This window comes from Lepidochelys olivacea, assembly GCF_965140295.1.
Source record: "Lepidochelys olivacea isolate rLepOli2 genome assembly, chromosome: 2".
Taxonomy (NCBI): Eukaryota; Metazoa; Chordata; order Testudines; family Cheloniidae; genus Lepidochelys; species Lepidochelys olivacea.
The window spans coordinates 255,829,207-255,846,009 of record NC_140412.1 but is presented as its reverse complement, the minus strand read 5'-3'; the positions used below and the strand labels follow the sequence as shown (position 1 = coordinate 255,846,009).

The following is a 16,803-nucleotide window of genomic DNA, read 5'->3' as shown; positions in this document are numbered from 1 at the left end:
CTTTTAAGAAGTTTAATCAGTAACTGTAGACAAGAGGGCAGAGATTTGAGACACTAGTCTGGTCACAAAAAAACCTGATTTTAGATTTGTCAGGTTTTTTTTTGTTTTTTTTAACTAGAGCACTAATAAAAGGAAAATCTCTTAACTGAAGCTTTTCTAAGACTCAATCTACAGCCTTATCTCCAGAGGACAAGACAGATTTACTTCTCTTAAAGGTTTGGGCGTTCAGGGCAATAGCAGCAGTCCACTGAATGCTACCGAGTAAGACCACCACCTTCTCAACATACCATACTTTGAGAGCTTTGCATCTCACACATGGCCTATTAGAGATTGACACATAGGATACATACTTTAAAGAGAAAAACCTCAAAAAAGCTACCTTCACACTGCAGAAAGGAGGGGGACAGAAGAGAAATTCCTGAAAACGGTTTCTCAGGAGAAAATATTTACAAGGCAAGAACTTCTCTAAAAAGGCATCTTTACTGTTACTGCTGAATTCTGCAAAGTGAACATCAATTAGTGGACCTTCACATGGCCTCCCAGTTTGAGGTCAACCATGTCATAGCATAGTGAGACTCAGACAGTCCTCTTGATAACAGCATTGTCCATCAAATTGGTGTCAAATAAAACAGCTGGCTGGACTTTAAGGGATTTAATGTGCTCCAAAAAGAACCTTGAAGACCCTTTAATACCTAGCATATAGAGAAAAGATTTAGTGAGTGAGGCTGAGAATGAGGAAAGTATGTTGGCAGTTTCCACAGACTCCTTAAGTCTAAGGAAACATCAAATTACTGACTCCCTAGAACCATATCCAGTGGAAGCTTAGTATGAAGGTGGGTCATGAAGGTCTGAAACTCACTTGGTCCACAAGCCTCTCTCACTGCCACCAGGCTAGAGGCCCTCCATGTAAGACTTGAGCTCACATGAACAAAACAGTTGAACAGCTTTCAAGCAGCCTTGTCAGGGCCACAATATCTGACAACCTTCTCTTTTAGTGGGAGAAGGTTTAGGAGTGTCAAGCCCCACATGAACCTGACGACAAACTGCAGAGATGGGTCTACCTTTGACTAGTTACACCCTACAGCATCCCGACATAGCTATGGGGAGTTAAGTTCTTTGAGATTAACCTGAAGACTAACTAGTCAAGCAGTTTGTGTGGAACAAGTAAAGGGGGGTTCATGCACACCTGTTTACATTATCCTGCAGTTCTTTTCCCCTCTTCAAATTGTAGGCCTTTCTGGCAGTTCCCTCCCCTCTTACCGCACCCCCCACCCCAAGGTGCCGGATCACATGAGCCACGTTTTGGAAACACTACACATATAGATCTGTTAAAAATAAAACTAGTGAGCTGGCTGGAAGGAGATGCAAGGTTCAGAGACAATCTGATACTAACCTGAGTGACTCAAGCCTGATGGGATTGGCTTTGGCTCTCTGCAGAGTTGACTGTGCTACACTGGCCCAGATAGGTACAGTTATTCAGTTCAAACCTTTCAGCTTTGCTATTAATTTAGCTACCAGAGGGACTAGTGGAAAGGCATAAAGGTGCCTCCTTCTCCAAAGTGAAATGGCGAAAAAGTCCCTTGCTATTACAGCCTTCTCTAGATTGCACTGGCAGAGGACAAGTCGCTTCCTGATCCATTTAATGGTGAAGACCCAGCTTGCTTCCCAATCCAGAGGGCATTTGTGAATTCAGTCTACAATAGTGTTCTTCTCTACAAAGTACACACTGACTACATATGTTTTGTAGAAAAGCCAACTCCAATGCCTAGGAGTGCCAACACAGTATGCTTGACAGCATTACTACCAGGTGCTATGATAACACAAATCAATTCTCAGGGAGGATAGGTCAACCAACTGCTATTAGCCAAAATGGACAGGGACGCAATCCTAGGCCCTGGGTGTTCCTAAGTCTCTGACTGCATGACAAAGGGTGGATCAGTCAGTAATTGCCCTGTTCTATTCATTCCCTCTGAAGCATCTGGCACCAGCCCTGTCGGAAGTCAGGATACTGGTCAAGGTGGACCATCAGTCTTACCCAGTTTGGCCATTCTTATGTTTTTAATTAAAATAAAGCCTATTCTGTGAGATTTTGTTTTTCCATCTTTTATGTTGCCAATTTTCATTGGCCATCTTAATCATGTGGTGGGAGTTTTTCCAAAATAAGTTATTGACAGAGTGCCAATTAGCAGAGGCAAGTCTTTAGAAATTTAGGACTTGTCTTCTGTTGGAGTAACTATTTTGTTAAGTTTTCAAGTGCAGAGAAACCCTCAATGATTTACGCAGATCTGACTGGAAGGAAAGATTTATGAGAAAAAATATCAGATATGACATCCCTGGATCTCTGCAGAAGAGCTGGAACACAGTAAATGAAGCACAGATACTGTAAGAGGGTAGCATTTATTATCACCGGGGTAGAATTCAATGGACAGTAAGGACCCTGCTACTGCTGTTTCTAAGGATTAAAAAAAGTCAGTCCTGTACTAAGATGCTAGAATGAGAAACTTGCACAGATGTATCTTTGGAAAAAGACCCCACTTCCCTTGCAGTATTATGCTAGTGCATGGAAATCTGAAAGCGAATGACGAGAAATTAGTGTTTAAACTAAAATTTTCTATTATCCAAATAGAAGTGCAGAGAACAAACAGCATAATTAAAAGCATACTGGATGAATTTTGGGGACTTTTACACAGATATATTTATCAAGACGTACCAATGAAGTTACAATTCATGAGAGAGTAACATGATCAATGAGTACAATGTTCCTATCGGAAGACAAACACCAGGATATATTTTAAATCAGATTTTGGTATTGTTTTCTTGCATCGCGTGTTTGAAGTCAAACCAGAGATATTATATTGTTCCTTTTGCATATTACAAGTTGTAATATATGCAAAGCAGCTTTCTATCAAACACTGTTCCTCTGTTCAGTGCACTTTAAGGTTCCAGTGTTAAAATGAAAATCCTCATATGGATGATCATTCCATATGAAAAGCCTTTTTTGGGATTATGCAAAAAGGACAAATTTAATGTCTAGGGAAGCACTTGGAAAGCAGCTTCAATTACCTAAAGATACTTACTGTTTTCTATGGTTGGATCATATGAATCAACAAACTGGCCTTCCACAAACTGAATAGTCAATGAAGATTTCCCTACAAAGGAAGCAAAAAAATATTTATTTAAATCCAAATTTAAAATCCCACTGTACAGAAACATATTCCAATGAGTTAATTAAGCCATTTAGAGCGAGAGTCTGCTACCAGATACAAAGTGATATTACAATAATCAAAGTTTAATGTGTTTTATGAAATAAGCATACAAACCTGTGGTGGCTTAAACCCTGGCTACAATTGGCTATTGAACCTTGTTACTGAAATAGTTCAATAGCCAGGTTCTCAATCAGTACCAAAAATGATGCAAGAACTAGCACAGACCGGTCTGAGAAGCGGTTTTCAGCAAGGGTTCTGTTTCCTAGCATAGTCAGAGCACCCACTCCAGTTTGTAGTATAAGAAACCAATTTCTGTTCCAAGTGGTGTTGATTAACATGTACTAAGATGCAAGTACCCACAAGACAACGTGGCATTTTCATACTTAATTATAAGGACAAGAGCTATGCAAGAGAAAACAGGAACTTTACATTAAGAAAAAAGGGAAGAGCGCAAGATGCTAAATGATGGCAATAATAAAAAGAAAAGGAGTACTTGTGGCACCTTAGAGACTAACCAATGTATTTGAGCATAAGCTTTCGTGAGCTACAGCTCACTTCATCGGATGCATACTGTGGATGCATACTTTCCACAGTATGCATCCGATGAAGTGAGCTGTAGTTCACGAAAGCTTATGCTCAAATACATTGGTTAGTTTCTAAGGTGCCACAAGTACTCCTTTTCTTTTTGCGAATACAGATTAACATGGCTGTTACTCTGAAAAATGGCAATAATGAAAATCATTTCAGTATCAGGATTAAAGACTGTGTTCCACACAAAAGTTTAAGGGCAAAGTCAGTCACCTCACTTATGCAGGCATTCTATCACCTATACAGTATTGGGCATGGTGAAGAGTTACATTTACCAGTTTGGAACACTAGAGAATGGCTGTGCCAAATCAGTTGATTGCATTTTTATTAAAATGCATTCATCCAATCTGTAGTAGTTTAAAGAATAAAACCACTATACTATAGTTAAAACCCTCTTAATTGTTTCACTCTAAGAGGCATTTAACCCTCTGCCCTCATCAGAAAAAGTTATGACTACATTAGGATCCAGATTTGTCTTTCAAGTCATAACAGTGAGAAACTGAGAATTTCACATCCCTCATTAACCTCGATTAAGAACTGGTCTCCACACATTTCATGATTAATCCAGGGGCCTGTAATTTAAAAACAGTTATATGTCCAGCCCTTGTGGTTCTGCAAAATTATACTGTTAAACTGATGCAAGAATGTCTACCCAATTCTGAAAACAGTTTGAAATCATTGAGAAGTATGACCTGCCCTATTCATCTCAATAGTATGATAAAGACTAAGAAGAATACATTTAAGATCCTGCTAACATTTAGCTGGTTTTAAAAGTCATGGTTAAGCTGTAAAGCTCAGTAGCAAATAATTCAATTTGTGTCTACCCATCAACTTTTCTGTCATCACAACCATATTTGTGTGCTTCCACCTCGAGAAGACAAGCATTCAGAGCACAATGAGGGGCAGTGCACCCCAGTATGTCCTACTTCAAAGAGCTGGAAAGGAGAAACTGGCCAACCAATTTCACAAAGATAACTAGGGTCCAGGATGCACTGCAAAAAAGTCCACGTTATAGGAAGACAAATGAGCCAGACTAGGCCTCTGGCAGGGGTGAATCACTGTTGGCCGCTACAGTAAGCCATATGACATTGACAAGCAATATCCAGAGAGTTTCTGCACTACAGAAATTGGAGAACCATTTGACAATCGTCCCAAACACTCCTTGTTCCCTGTAAGACTTCCTCAAAAGTTGGAGGGCAGCATTCATAATTGGCAGCGAATGGCATGGAACAACTATGAGAGGGCCCTGTTCAGGTTCTGTGCTGCACCTACTTCCCTCAAGTGTTAGGGAAGTTCTAGTATCACACTAACGAGCTGAGAGAAAACTGCACCAATTAGGGTTGTTGTTTTTTTTAATTTTTTAATTTCAACTTAGCAGTATATATATTTATCGAGTGTACTTAAAAACAAAAGCTAAAAAGTCTTTTCACAGGCCAAGACAAAGTTCAAGGGTCTATTTCCCATTCAACAGCTAATCCTACCTAAAGCTATAAAGGAAATACTGATTCTTACACAGTTTAAGTATTAGAACAGTCATCAACTCTTATATGGGAGGGGCATCTTGATCTTAGGTCTTTGCAAATCAAAGCCTTGCAAATCCACCATTAGACAGGTGACTTCAAAAGCTGAATTTTGTCAGGAGTAAATTAAAATGAAGTGATTCACATGGCAATAATTTAAGATGAAACTTGGGCAACTACTGAAGATTGGACTTGTTTTGTCCAGTTACATCTTAACTAGAGGCTAAGGGAACTTGTCTGCCCTCAGGAGGGATTCTGCTAACTGCTCATATTTACCAGGATTCTCAAGCTCTCAGTATTCTGAGCAATATTTTCCCCAGTATTCGTTTCCATGCACCACAACACACTTCTTTTCAGAGATTACCGGATGTTGCCTGATTTGATAAAGGCTGTTTCAGAAAGGCACAGCATATGTTCTCCCATCCCCAGGCACAAGTTTATCACCTCAACCCTACCAGAACCAGGTGTTCGAGCAGTGCAGCGTGCTACAAGATGGGAAGCTTGGTCATCTGATTACAGACTCTAGATGATGTTTTGTTTCACCATCATGCAATCTGTGTGATTTAGACAGTACTTTTAAGCAGAGAGATTGCCATCATTTTACTATTGTGAAGCAAGCATTTGGAAGCACCGTTGAACTTACAGCACCATTTCCATTGCAGTGACTCGTCTACATGCAGGAATTTGCCAGATCCTATTTCACGATATGTTTACCAACACACTGCAACATAATCCCACAAAGATTGCTAAATGTTAGATATTTTTGGACCTGGACAATAGCTTTTTTTTGCTCCTTTGTAACCTATGTTAGCATATTGGGGAAAGACACTTCAAAACAGTGAATAGTCGACAAAATAAATCTTTAGGAAACTAATCTATTGGATAATACTGAGTAATCCCTTGGCACTGGGTACATTTCTACATAATGGTGAGAGCAAGATTCAAGAACTTTAATTGATAGACACTACAAAGATTAACAGGCTTATAAGGTTCATTTTTAAAAAAGAGTTTACAGGAAAAAAAGTTGTTTGTGACTGAGACTAAAGAACAGTTTAAGACTATGCCATAATTATACTTTGCTGTCTAAACATCAGTTTATATGCATGTTTTCTCAAGTCTTCCTACAGACTAGAGGACAAAATCCAGAAGTGATCAGTCTGAATTCATTCTTCACCAGACTCACAGAAGAAGTGGGCTACGAGGCTCTTGACCCAGTTTCCCCAGTATTAACGTGACTAGTTTCATAGAATATCAGGGTTGGAAGGGACCTCAGGAGGTCTTCTAGTCCAACCCCCTGCTCAAAGTAGGACCAATCCCCAATTTTTGCCCCTGATCCCTAAATGGCTCCCTCAAGGATTGAACTCACAACCCTGGGTTTAGCAGGCCAATGCTCAAACCACTGAGCGCTATCAAAATTGTTTCAGTAGAATGGAGTATTCTGAAAAGGGGTCTCAGGTCCCATTAACAACCAGAAGGAAAGATCTTAGCTAAGCTAAGAGGCAGGAACAGAGCACTTGTTGTCTTAATGCCATATTAAGCTATTAGATCTAGTGCTGTCAAGACCTAATTTCTCAAAGAGACTACATTTGAGCCAAAAGAAGAGATGCTACAAGAGGTGTGGCACTTCAGGGCCTTCCAGTTAAGAAATAGCCTGTATGCATCATAAGCTTGCTGTTTGTGAGGCAAAAATAAGCCTGTATGCAGCTCAGCTGTAGCCGTCTCCTTACTACTTCCAGGAAGTCACACCAGTTTACTCAAGCTATAAAAATAAGCCACTGTATCATCCAAGAAGTCATATGGGAACTTCTAAAGAAAAGAGTTCAGGCTAAATCAAGCATTATGTCCTACAACAACCAACTTAAGAATAAAAACAGATCTTCAGCTCACACATTTAACATGAAATGATATTATATACAGGAAGCAGTATTTTAAGTGACCACTCAAGGGAGTAGAAATAGCTCAACTGAGGTTGCATCCAAATGAAGATGTAGCAGAGTTATACTAAAATACACCTGGAATACTTCAGTGTTTTCAGATAGGATGCTCAAATGTAGTATTACGTAGATTAGACATACATATATGCAGTAGGCTTGGAAATCAGATGGAGCTTCGCTTGGCTCAGTATGGCACACCTTTGAATAGTTCTCTTTGCTGTATAGCATACTGAAGTAGTATTCTTGAAGCCATTCAAAACTGCAAAGAGCCAGGAACTGCACAGACAAAGCCAACATGCTTGGTTTTAGAAAAGAGTTGGTCAACTGCAGGAACAGGCAGTATGACATTGATCAGTTAAAGGCATCTGCAAAAATTCAGCTCTTATCTGGAATAACTACTTTTGAAAATGAGGATGGAAAGATCATCCAGCTTTTCTAATGCAACTGAAAATTTTGCCTACAACAGCACTGTCAGTATGACCATCTTGGCCAAGAAATACTGAGCATATAAAATAACTAGGTGGATGCACATTTAAAAAGGAGAGTTAAGATTTCTAAGAATAGAAGACAATGCTAAAATTTAATGGTCACCTGTATTACAAAAATCTACTTGAATTATTTCCCTCTCTTCCCTCAGAAAGAGTACCAAAGAGAAAACAGACAGGAAGAACCAAAAAACTCAATAGTTGTGTTCCACACTACTCCTCCCAAAACCTTGCAAATGCAAAAAACTAAATGTGTGATGAGAACCCATTTGATAATTATTCTTGCTCAGTGCTCTAGAGAATGTTACACAGGGATAATGGCCAAATGTAAGATTGGATAGAATTTCCCCTCTGGAATATTATGAGTGTATGTAAGTATGGAGCACTATATAGTTAATCAAAGCAGACTTTTGAAGATTTTTTTTTTTTTTTTAAGTTAGGCTCCTAGATCATTAACTTTTGACACACTATTTCAGAAGTCTCAGTGCTTGTAGAGAAGACTAATAGTCCATGCAGATAATGGCTCTTCAGGGTTAGCCTTCCTGGAATCATAGGCTTGTTCCAGGTGTTTGACTGTATTAAACAGGCTAGTACATTGAGTCTTTTTTATGTCTTTTTTATGAGAAGATCTTCATCAAGACTGTTGTGCTCTGTCCATCAAATCCTGAAATTGTCTGAGCTAACCCTTAGCTCTATCCTGGTGGGAATGCTTGATTGGTAGATCCAGCAAAGATATGTTCTGCTGGTAGTAGGATATTCTGATGGACTGGAGAGATTTCTGGTGTCACTAGCCAGTTAGCAGCTTTTAAGTGTCCTGTGTAAATCTTCAGCTACTTTGGTACACAGCCACAGGTCATCTCTTTAGCTGGTGGTTAGTGCCATAAGCAACCAAATAAAATGAATACCATATGACTTGGTTCTTCAAGATGTGTTGTCCATATGCATTCCACAACCTACCCTTCTTTCCTGCTAAAATGGAGTGTAACACCTGAATTCTGGAAAAAGAGTGGTGTCATGAAATATATAAACATATCTTGAAGAACCACACTTACTGTAAGGTAACCTTTTTCTTCAAGTGATTGTCCATGTGTTCCACTCTTGGTGACTTGAAAGCAATGAACTGAAAGGAGGTGGGTGCTCAAAGCTTATCTATATAATAATTGCAAGAAAGCCCTGCCAAAGTGCGCACCTGACTTTGGTGCTTCTACAAGGGAACTATTTTGCAACCATACATACCAGTCCCCAGATAGTTACTCTAAATATTTCAGAGATGGGAACACTTCTGAAAGAAGCCACAGAATCGGCCTGTACTCTAGTAGAGATTCTAATCTAGCTAGAACATTGGTTCCCAAACTTTTCAGCATCATGCACCCTTTTTAATTTTCAAAAAACCCTCACGCCCCCCACCTCTCCTTTACCATCATCCATCCCTTTTAACAAATTGAATTCATAAATTTAAAATAAGTACAAACAAATGTGTGTCAAGAAAAAATAAAAATGTAATTTAGAATAAATAGCAAACAAAACGAATTTAATATGAAGGACGATGCTGCATTTTTTTCCGCAGTTGGGAAATCCTAGGTTTGAAAGATGAAAAAGTGTGCAACACAAATAGTTTGACATCCAAGTTGATTCCTTTGTTTCGTTTTTATTATGACTAAACTTGAGAAGTTCTCAGAGGTATGTCAACGAAAATGGAAGAATACGTAGCGCTTCTTCTCCAACTTTTGGTAAATTGGGAAATATTTTATCCAAAATTCCTCCAGGCTTAAGTTTCCAAAAATATCTTTTGCACTTGAATCTTATTTCATTTCAAGTGCTTGTTCTTGCAATACTTCAACGTTGATGTCGATTCGTTGCCAGAACGGATTACATGTTAATTTATGAACGGGGTTGGCAGAAAAGTTGTCTGGAAAATAGCCGATGAATTTGTCAGCAAGGTAGTCCAGATGAAACAATTTTGTTCTTCGCATCCTCTTTACAAAGTTCTTCGAAACCTTCATTTTCAGCGAGTGGTGAAAATGTTGGAAAAGACGAAGAGTTAGGCGTCTGAGCTTGCGTTCGACGTTTCCAAAGCTTGATTTTGCCGTAAAACACTTTGATGGCATCGTGGTGTGCTGGAATATTGGCAGAGTTGTTTCCTTGAAGCTTCAAATTGAGATTGTTCCAAGATTCAAAGAATGTCCACAAGATATGCCAGTGAAAGTTGAAACGTTTGGTCCGTAAACGCATGATATAACTTTTTTTCTGTTGCTTGAGGAAAATTTCCACTTTGTCTTTCAGTTCGAATAATCTCGAAAGCATGTTCCCTTTGGAAAGCCATAGTACCTCCTTGTGAAACAAAAGAATTTTGATCCGTTCCCAAATCCGAGCAAAGAGCTGCAAAAAGTTCTGTATTTAAAGCGCTGTTCTTCACAAAATTGACAACTTTGATGGCCAAATTCAACGAGTCATGTAGGTCATCCGGAAGGATTTTAGTAGCCAAAACTTGTCCATGTATGAAGCAGTGAGTTGTGGTTACGGCTGGATTTTTCTTCCTTTCACTAATGTCACAAATCCAGAGCCAAGCATCGCTGGAGCACCGTCTGGTGCATACACCAACCAGTTTTTCCCATGAAAGTCCATTTTCTTCAAAAAAAAAAAAAAAAAAAAAAAAAAGTCAGAAACTGTTTTATAGCAGAAGCCTTTGATGTGGTGATCAATTCCTTCGAAAAAAAGCAGTTCTTTCACAATTCCATCATTAATGAATCAAACGTAGACGAGCAACTGACAGCATTGTGCTACATCAGTGGTATCGTCGCACTGAATTGTGAAAAAAGGAGACGCTTTCACTGCCTCCATGACTTAAAGTTTTAAATCTTTCGCCATGTCAATGAGACGTTTCACAGAAATCTCAGAAAGCGAAATTTCCCATTTTTTCCCCTTGCTTTCAGCACCAAGCACGATACCAGCTGCTTTCAACAAGCAAGGCTTCACAAGAGTTTTTCCTATTATGTGCGCTTTCTTGGCTTTAGCGATGAGCAATGACAGTTCACAAGATGCTTCTACCACTTTGGCCGATGCTTGATGAAAAACCTCCAGTAGTGTCCAGCATCATGCGTTTTAATTTTGAAGTTTAGCAGCAAAAAACTCTTTTGGTTTGTCTTTCAAAGCACTGTAGTTCTTTATCAAGTGTCGCTCAAGACGAGTAGGTCTCAGGCATCATTGCTGAGAACAGCGTGGCACACTATGCATTGAGGATAATCGATCCCATTTTTCCCCCCATGATGGTGAAACCATACTTAATGTAGTCTTCATCGTACTTCCTTTTCTTAATCATATCCATAATATAATTAAAAAATTATAATTAATTAAAAAAACTATAAAAATAATTTTCCTGATTCGTGAACAGATGCAAGTTAATCTCACAGGTTTCAGAGTGGTAGCCGTGTTAGTGTGTATCAGCAAAAACAAAGAGGAGTACTTGTGGCACCTTAGAGCAGTGGCTCTCAATCTTTTTTTTACTGGTGATCCCTTTCACACAGCAAGCCTCTGAGTGCGACCCCCCCCTTAAAAATTAAAAACACTTTTTAATATATTTAACACCATTATAAATGCTGGAGGCAAAGCGGGGTTTGGGGTGATCCCCCCATGTAATAACCTTGTGATCCACTGAGGGGTCCCGACCCCCAGTTTGAGAACCCCTGCTTTAGAGTCTAACAAATTTATTTAGGCATAAGCTTTCATGGGCTAGAACCCACTTCATCAGATGCATGGATTGGAAAATTCAGGAGCAGGTATAAATACATGAAAAGACGTGAGTTGCCTTACCAAGTGTGAGGTCAGTCTAACAAGACAGTTCAATTGACAGCAGGATACCAAGGGAGCAAAAATAACTTCTGAAGTGATAATGAGAACAGCCCATTTCAGACAGTTGACAAGAAGGAGAGAGTAACAAGTAGGGGGAAATTAATATGGGGGAAGTTAGGTTCAGGTTTTGTAATGACCCAACCACTCCCAGTCTTTATTCAGGCCTAATCCGATGGTGTCCAGTTTGCAAATTAAATTCCAGTTCTGCAGTTTCACGTCTGAGTCTGTTTTTGAAGGGTTTTTTTGTTGAAGAATTTCCACTTTTAGGTCTGTTATTGGAGTGACCAGGGAGATTGAAGTGTTCTCCTACTGGTTTTTGAATGTCATGATTCCTGATGTCAGATGTGTGTCCATTTATTCTTTTGCGTAGAGACTGTCCGGTTTGGCCAATGTACATGGCAGAGGAGCATTGCTGGCACATGATGGCATATATCACATTGGTAGATGTGCGGGTGAATGAGCCCCTGATGGTGTGGCTGATGTGGTTAGGTCCTATGATGGTGTCTCTTCAATAAATATGTGGACAGAGCTGGCACCGGGGTTTGTTGCAGGGTTTGGTTCCTGGGTTGGTGTTTTTGTTGCATGGTGTGTAGTTGCTGGTAAGTATTTGCTTCAGGTTGGGGGGCTATCTGTAAGCAAGGACAGGCCTGTTCCCCAAGGTCTGTGAGAGTGAGGGACTGTCCTTCAGAATAGGTTGTAGATCCTTGATGATGCGCTGGAGAGGTTTTACTTGGGGGCTGAAGGTGATGGCTAGTTGCGTTCTGTTACTTTCTTTGTTGGGCCTGTCTTGTAGTAGGTGACTTCTGGGTACCTGTCTCGCTCTGTCAATCTGTTTCTTCACTTCACCAGGTGGATATTGTAGTTTTAAGAATGCTTGATAGAGATCTTGTAGGTGTTTGTCTTTGTCTGAGGGATTGGAGCAAATGCAGTTGTATCTTAGAGCCTGGCTGTAGATAATGGATCGTGTGATGTGGTCTGGATGAAAGCTGGAGGCATGTAGGTAAGTATAGCGGTCAGTAGGTTTCCAGTTTAGGGTGGGGTTTATGTGACCATCGCTTATTAGCACCGTTCTGTCAGGAAGTGGATCTCTTGTGTGGACTGGTCCAGGCTGAGGTTGATGGTGGGGTGGAAATTGTTGAAATCATGGTGGAATTCCTCAAGGGCTTCTTTTCCATGGGTCCAAATGTCGAAGATGTCATCAATGTAATGCAAGTAGAGTACGGGCGTAAGGGGACAAGCGCTGAGGAAGCGGTGCTCTAAGTCAGCCATAAAAAAGTTGGCATGCTGTGGGGCCATGCGGGTACCCATAGCAGTCCCACTGACTTGAAGGTATAAATTGTCTCCAAATCTGAAATAGTTGTGGGTGAGGACAAAGTCAAAGTTCAGCCACCCGGTCTGTCGTAATGGTATCCATCAGGAATAGCATCCCCGATACCATCATGAGCCGGTCTTGCATGGTGAGTGGTGGAGGTAACCACTCCCACGATAGAAAAGTCTCAAACACTCTCGCGAGCAAGCTAGGAAGTTTTAAAAAGTTCCATTGCTTTCTACATCATTCTCCGGCCTCCCCACCAACCAAAACGGCACTCCTGCACGTCGAAAAGCAAAAAAGTAAAAAATATTTGCATTTCGTGCTTTGAAATTTGAAAACATTACAGTTATATATTTTTATTTATAGTTGTATTTTTATTATTATACTTTGTTATACCTTTATTCTTGTCTACTTATATTCATCATAAAAAACAAGTAGTTAAATAATATAGGCCTGTAATTGGACAATTTTATGAATTATGTATACAGAATATGTATAATTTATTGTCTGTTGGTCTATTAAATAGTTACATTGATGGTTTTTTTTGTTATGAAAATTTCACTGCCTCGTGCTCCCCCTGGAATTTCTTCACGCCCCACAGTTTAGGAACCGATGAGCTAGATACTAACTGCTTGATACAATCTGAAAACAATTTTGATACTGTTTGGGATGATGTAAGCTTGTCTCTTCAGTCACTCTGAAAATGGCAAATAAACGGAGGCTGAGTGTCTTGGATGTCCTTAGAGCCCTCTCTTTCTGCCTGAATAGAAGTGTGAAGTCTCCCTTCCCTTTGGCAGGAATGGGGCTTAGGAAAGAATACTAGTAAGGATATCATTTGATTTAAGTGGAAAACAGAAGTAACCTAGGGAAGAAACTTTGGATATGGTCAAGTGCTAATCTTTGTGGAAGACAACATATGATGGGTCCACCCTAAGCACCTGTAACTCACCTACTTTGAGGGCTGAAGTGACCACCATGATGCAAGGGGAGAGGCTATGATCCTGAAGGGGCTCAACAGAAAGACCCCTGGCCAGGACTGCATGGAGTAATAGGACGACGAGCCCTTGACCACATTGGAGTCCATCCTGCTGATAAATGGCCTCTGCTAGGGCTCATTCTCCTCCTCATCACAGGCCTGGCTGGGGGTCTCTAGTCTGCCCTGCCAGGACCACAGCCTTCATCCCTTCACCCCCACCCCCTTGCATCTGCAGGGATTGGTTATCATGAACCCTGCAGCAGCGCAGAGATCCCTCTGCAACTCCACTGTCCTAAACTCACTCCTGCTCCCTCACCAGCTGATAGCCCCCACACTATCCCTGGGCAGGAGCCATTCAGTAGCAGAATGGCATGTCCTGCAGCAAGGGGCTCATTCTCAACATCGTCCCAGTAGGATCAGGACACCTTCAGGCGAGGACGGCCATCCAGCTGGGCCAGGATCACTCAGGGGGAACAAGTGATCATGTTGCAAAAGGGTTACAGTGGCCACCAAACAGTGAGATCTGAAGGACTAAATACCACAGTGCTTTGGGGTCAGTGTTCAAGAAGAGCATGAATGCAATTACATATATGGCAGGGACTCAACTGCACTAGTACAGTAAGAGGGGCAAGTCTGCTTATGGCAGAAACGGGTCATAAAAGAAAAATCCTAGTAAATTCCCTGACGAATTCAAAACAGTGGAAGTCTGGAAAGGGAGCAAAAGATAGTTTGTGCTGCAAAGTCTGTAGAACAGAAGTCTCTAGAAAGGCAAATCTATCATCAAACACTGGAAATTAAAATAAAGCCAAGCAATGATAGGCCAGGCTACAACAGAAGCCTGTATGGAAAGAATGAAACAAGAGGAAGAAAAAAGCTGTGTATTTGCAGCACACTCTGGTACATGTATTGTGCTTTGAGGCGATTCCAACGAATGCTGTCCATGGTTTGAACTTTTATTAGCTCTGTTTCAGAAGCATGTAACAGCAGCGCACACTTGTCCAGAACATCAGCAGCTGGGGGGAGGGGACCGCGCACACACACAGCCGAATTTTTTTTTTGCTCACCACCAAGCTGTAATTAGGGCTCTTTTGAATGGTGAGAAGTTCTGTTTAGTAAACAGCGAAACCCCAGAGCTTTCTAGACAGCCATCAATGAATGTCCTTGCAGCATTCAACAATGACAAAATGTGTCAATCAAATACTATTTGCTGAAATCCTTTATTGTTCTTCAGTGCAATGCAGGGATCATTTTGATTTGGGTTCAAGATGTGCTGCAAGAGTACAGCCAAACGTAGGAGAAAAAAACATGTCAGTCAACACTGACTACATGATGCACAGGCAATGCTTTGTAAAGGACTTGAAAGAAATGTATTCACACCTGCTGCATATAATAGCTCATCTTAATTAGCCTCTTACTCCACTTTTTCATGTTCTCTGTATGTATGTGTATCTATCTATCTATCTTCTTACTATATGTTCCATTCTATGCATCCGATGAAGTGGGCTATAGCCCACGAAATCTTATGCTCAAATAAATTTGTTAGTCTCTAAGGTGCCACAAGTACTCCTTTTCTTTTTGCGGATACAGACTAACATGGCTGCTACTCTGAAACATTCCATGCATTGTGCATCTTTTCTCATGCAGCCATTGATCATGCAATCAAAACTGATGCATTCTGCATCAATGAATTTGTGGTACATTTTAATATACCAATAGGCAAAGGTGAGTGCTTTTTAAGTCTGGACAAGCAACAACATGAGCCCACTGCGTTTGTGGCTACTCCTTCGCATTGTGCTATTGCGCTGTTTTTTCTAGCTTGAAGCAGCAAAATTCATTCATTCGTATTGGGACAGTTTAACAGACTCATTAAAGATGCATTCACCCCAAAGAAGGCAATGAAATTAGACTGTTGCGGACAAAGAAAACTAGCAGGAACACTATTGCAAGTTATGTTTTCCTTGTGTATCCATCAGGTTTATTTGCAAATGGAAACAAAGGTACCCTTGATACACTGCACTGACACATGTTTGACAGCAATTTATAAGTTGCAGCTGAGGCAGATAATGCCTTAAAAAAGCAGAACTCAAGTCAATGGGCTCCAAAAGGCAATTCCTTCCATATGCAATGCATATTTTTGCATCAGATTTTCAAAGCAAACCAAAGGCAACCATATCCACAATGTACCTGACAGACTATAGTTCAGGATCTTTTTTTGTCAACTGTAAACTGTTTGATCTATTTGTCAAGGCTCAGATGTCATGCAATTTAAGTGACTATAAAAAAACAGGTTTCAGAGTAGCAGCTGTGTTAGTCTGTATTTGCAAAAAGGAGTACTTGTGGCACCTTAGAGACTAACAAATTTGAGCATAAGCTTTTGAGAGCTACAGCTCACTGTGTATTTTCCCATTGCCAGACAGAAGTTCAAGCATGATTCTGACTTGCACATGATGCGTGGAGAGTCCTGCGATGACAGCGTACCCAGATTTCAGTACTGGAATAGTGAAACCGAGTCATTGCCTATCATGTCTAGTGTGGCATTACGTGCACTTGCAGTGCCAGTAACTTCTTACAGACACTGATCACCCAGTCTGTTCAGAAAAGGTCAAGATAAACATTGCATGGGTCTCTCTATAGTCCGCCCTGGGCAGCTCAACATTTTGTATTGCAATAAGGACATACATTCCAATATGGAGAGCTTTCAAAATCCAGAGTTATCTGCTAGTAACAAATAATTATACATTCCAACACCTGTAACAAGAGGCCCGGGTTTGGTTTTTTTGCTCAAGCCTCCTTAGCTCTGGGAACTGAAGACTATGGGCAAAATTCTGTGATTTAGACTTTTGAATTAAGCTTGTCACAGGAATAAACTTTTTGAATCTCAACACTGCTGTCACTGTCTGACATCCCCCCACCTTTGTTTTCCACAATATAAA

The 16,803-nt window shown here is 40.4% G+C and overlaps 1 protein-coding gene across 2 annotated transcripts in view; it reads right to left on the bottom strand.

Moving 5' to 3' along the window:
* The window catches only part of RHEB (Ras homolog, mTORC1 binding), a 60,617-nt gene that overhangs the window by 34,166 nt on the left and 9,648 nt on the right, over positions 1-16,803 (bottom strand). For both annotated transcript variants that reach the window (XM_084619466.1, XM_084619465.1), the window contains exon 2: positions 3,078-3,149. In XM_084619466.1, the coding sequence (XP_084475592.1) occupies positions 3,078-3,149 (72 nt within the window). The remainder of the gene's footprint in view (positions 1-3,077; positions 3,150-16,803) is intronic.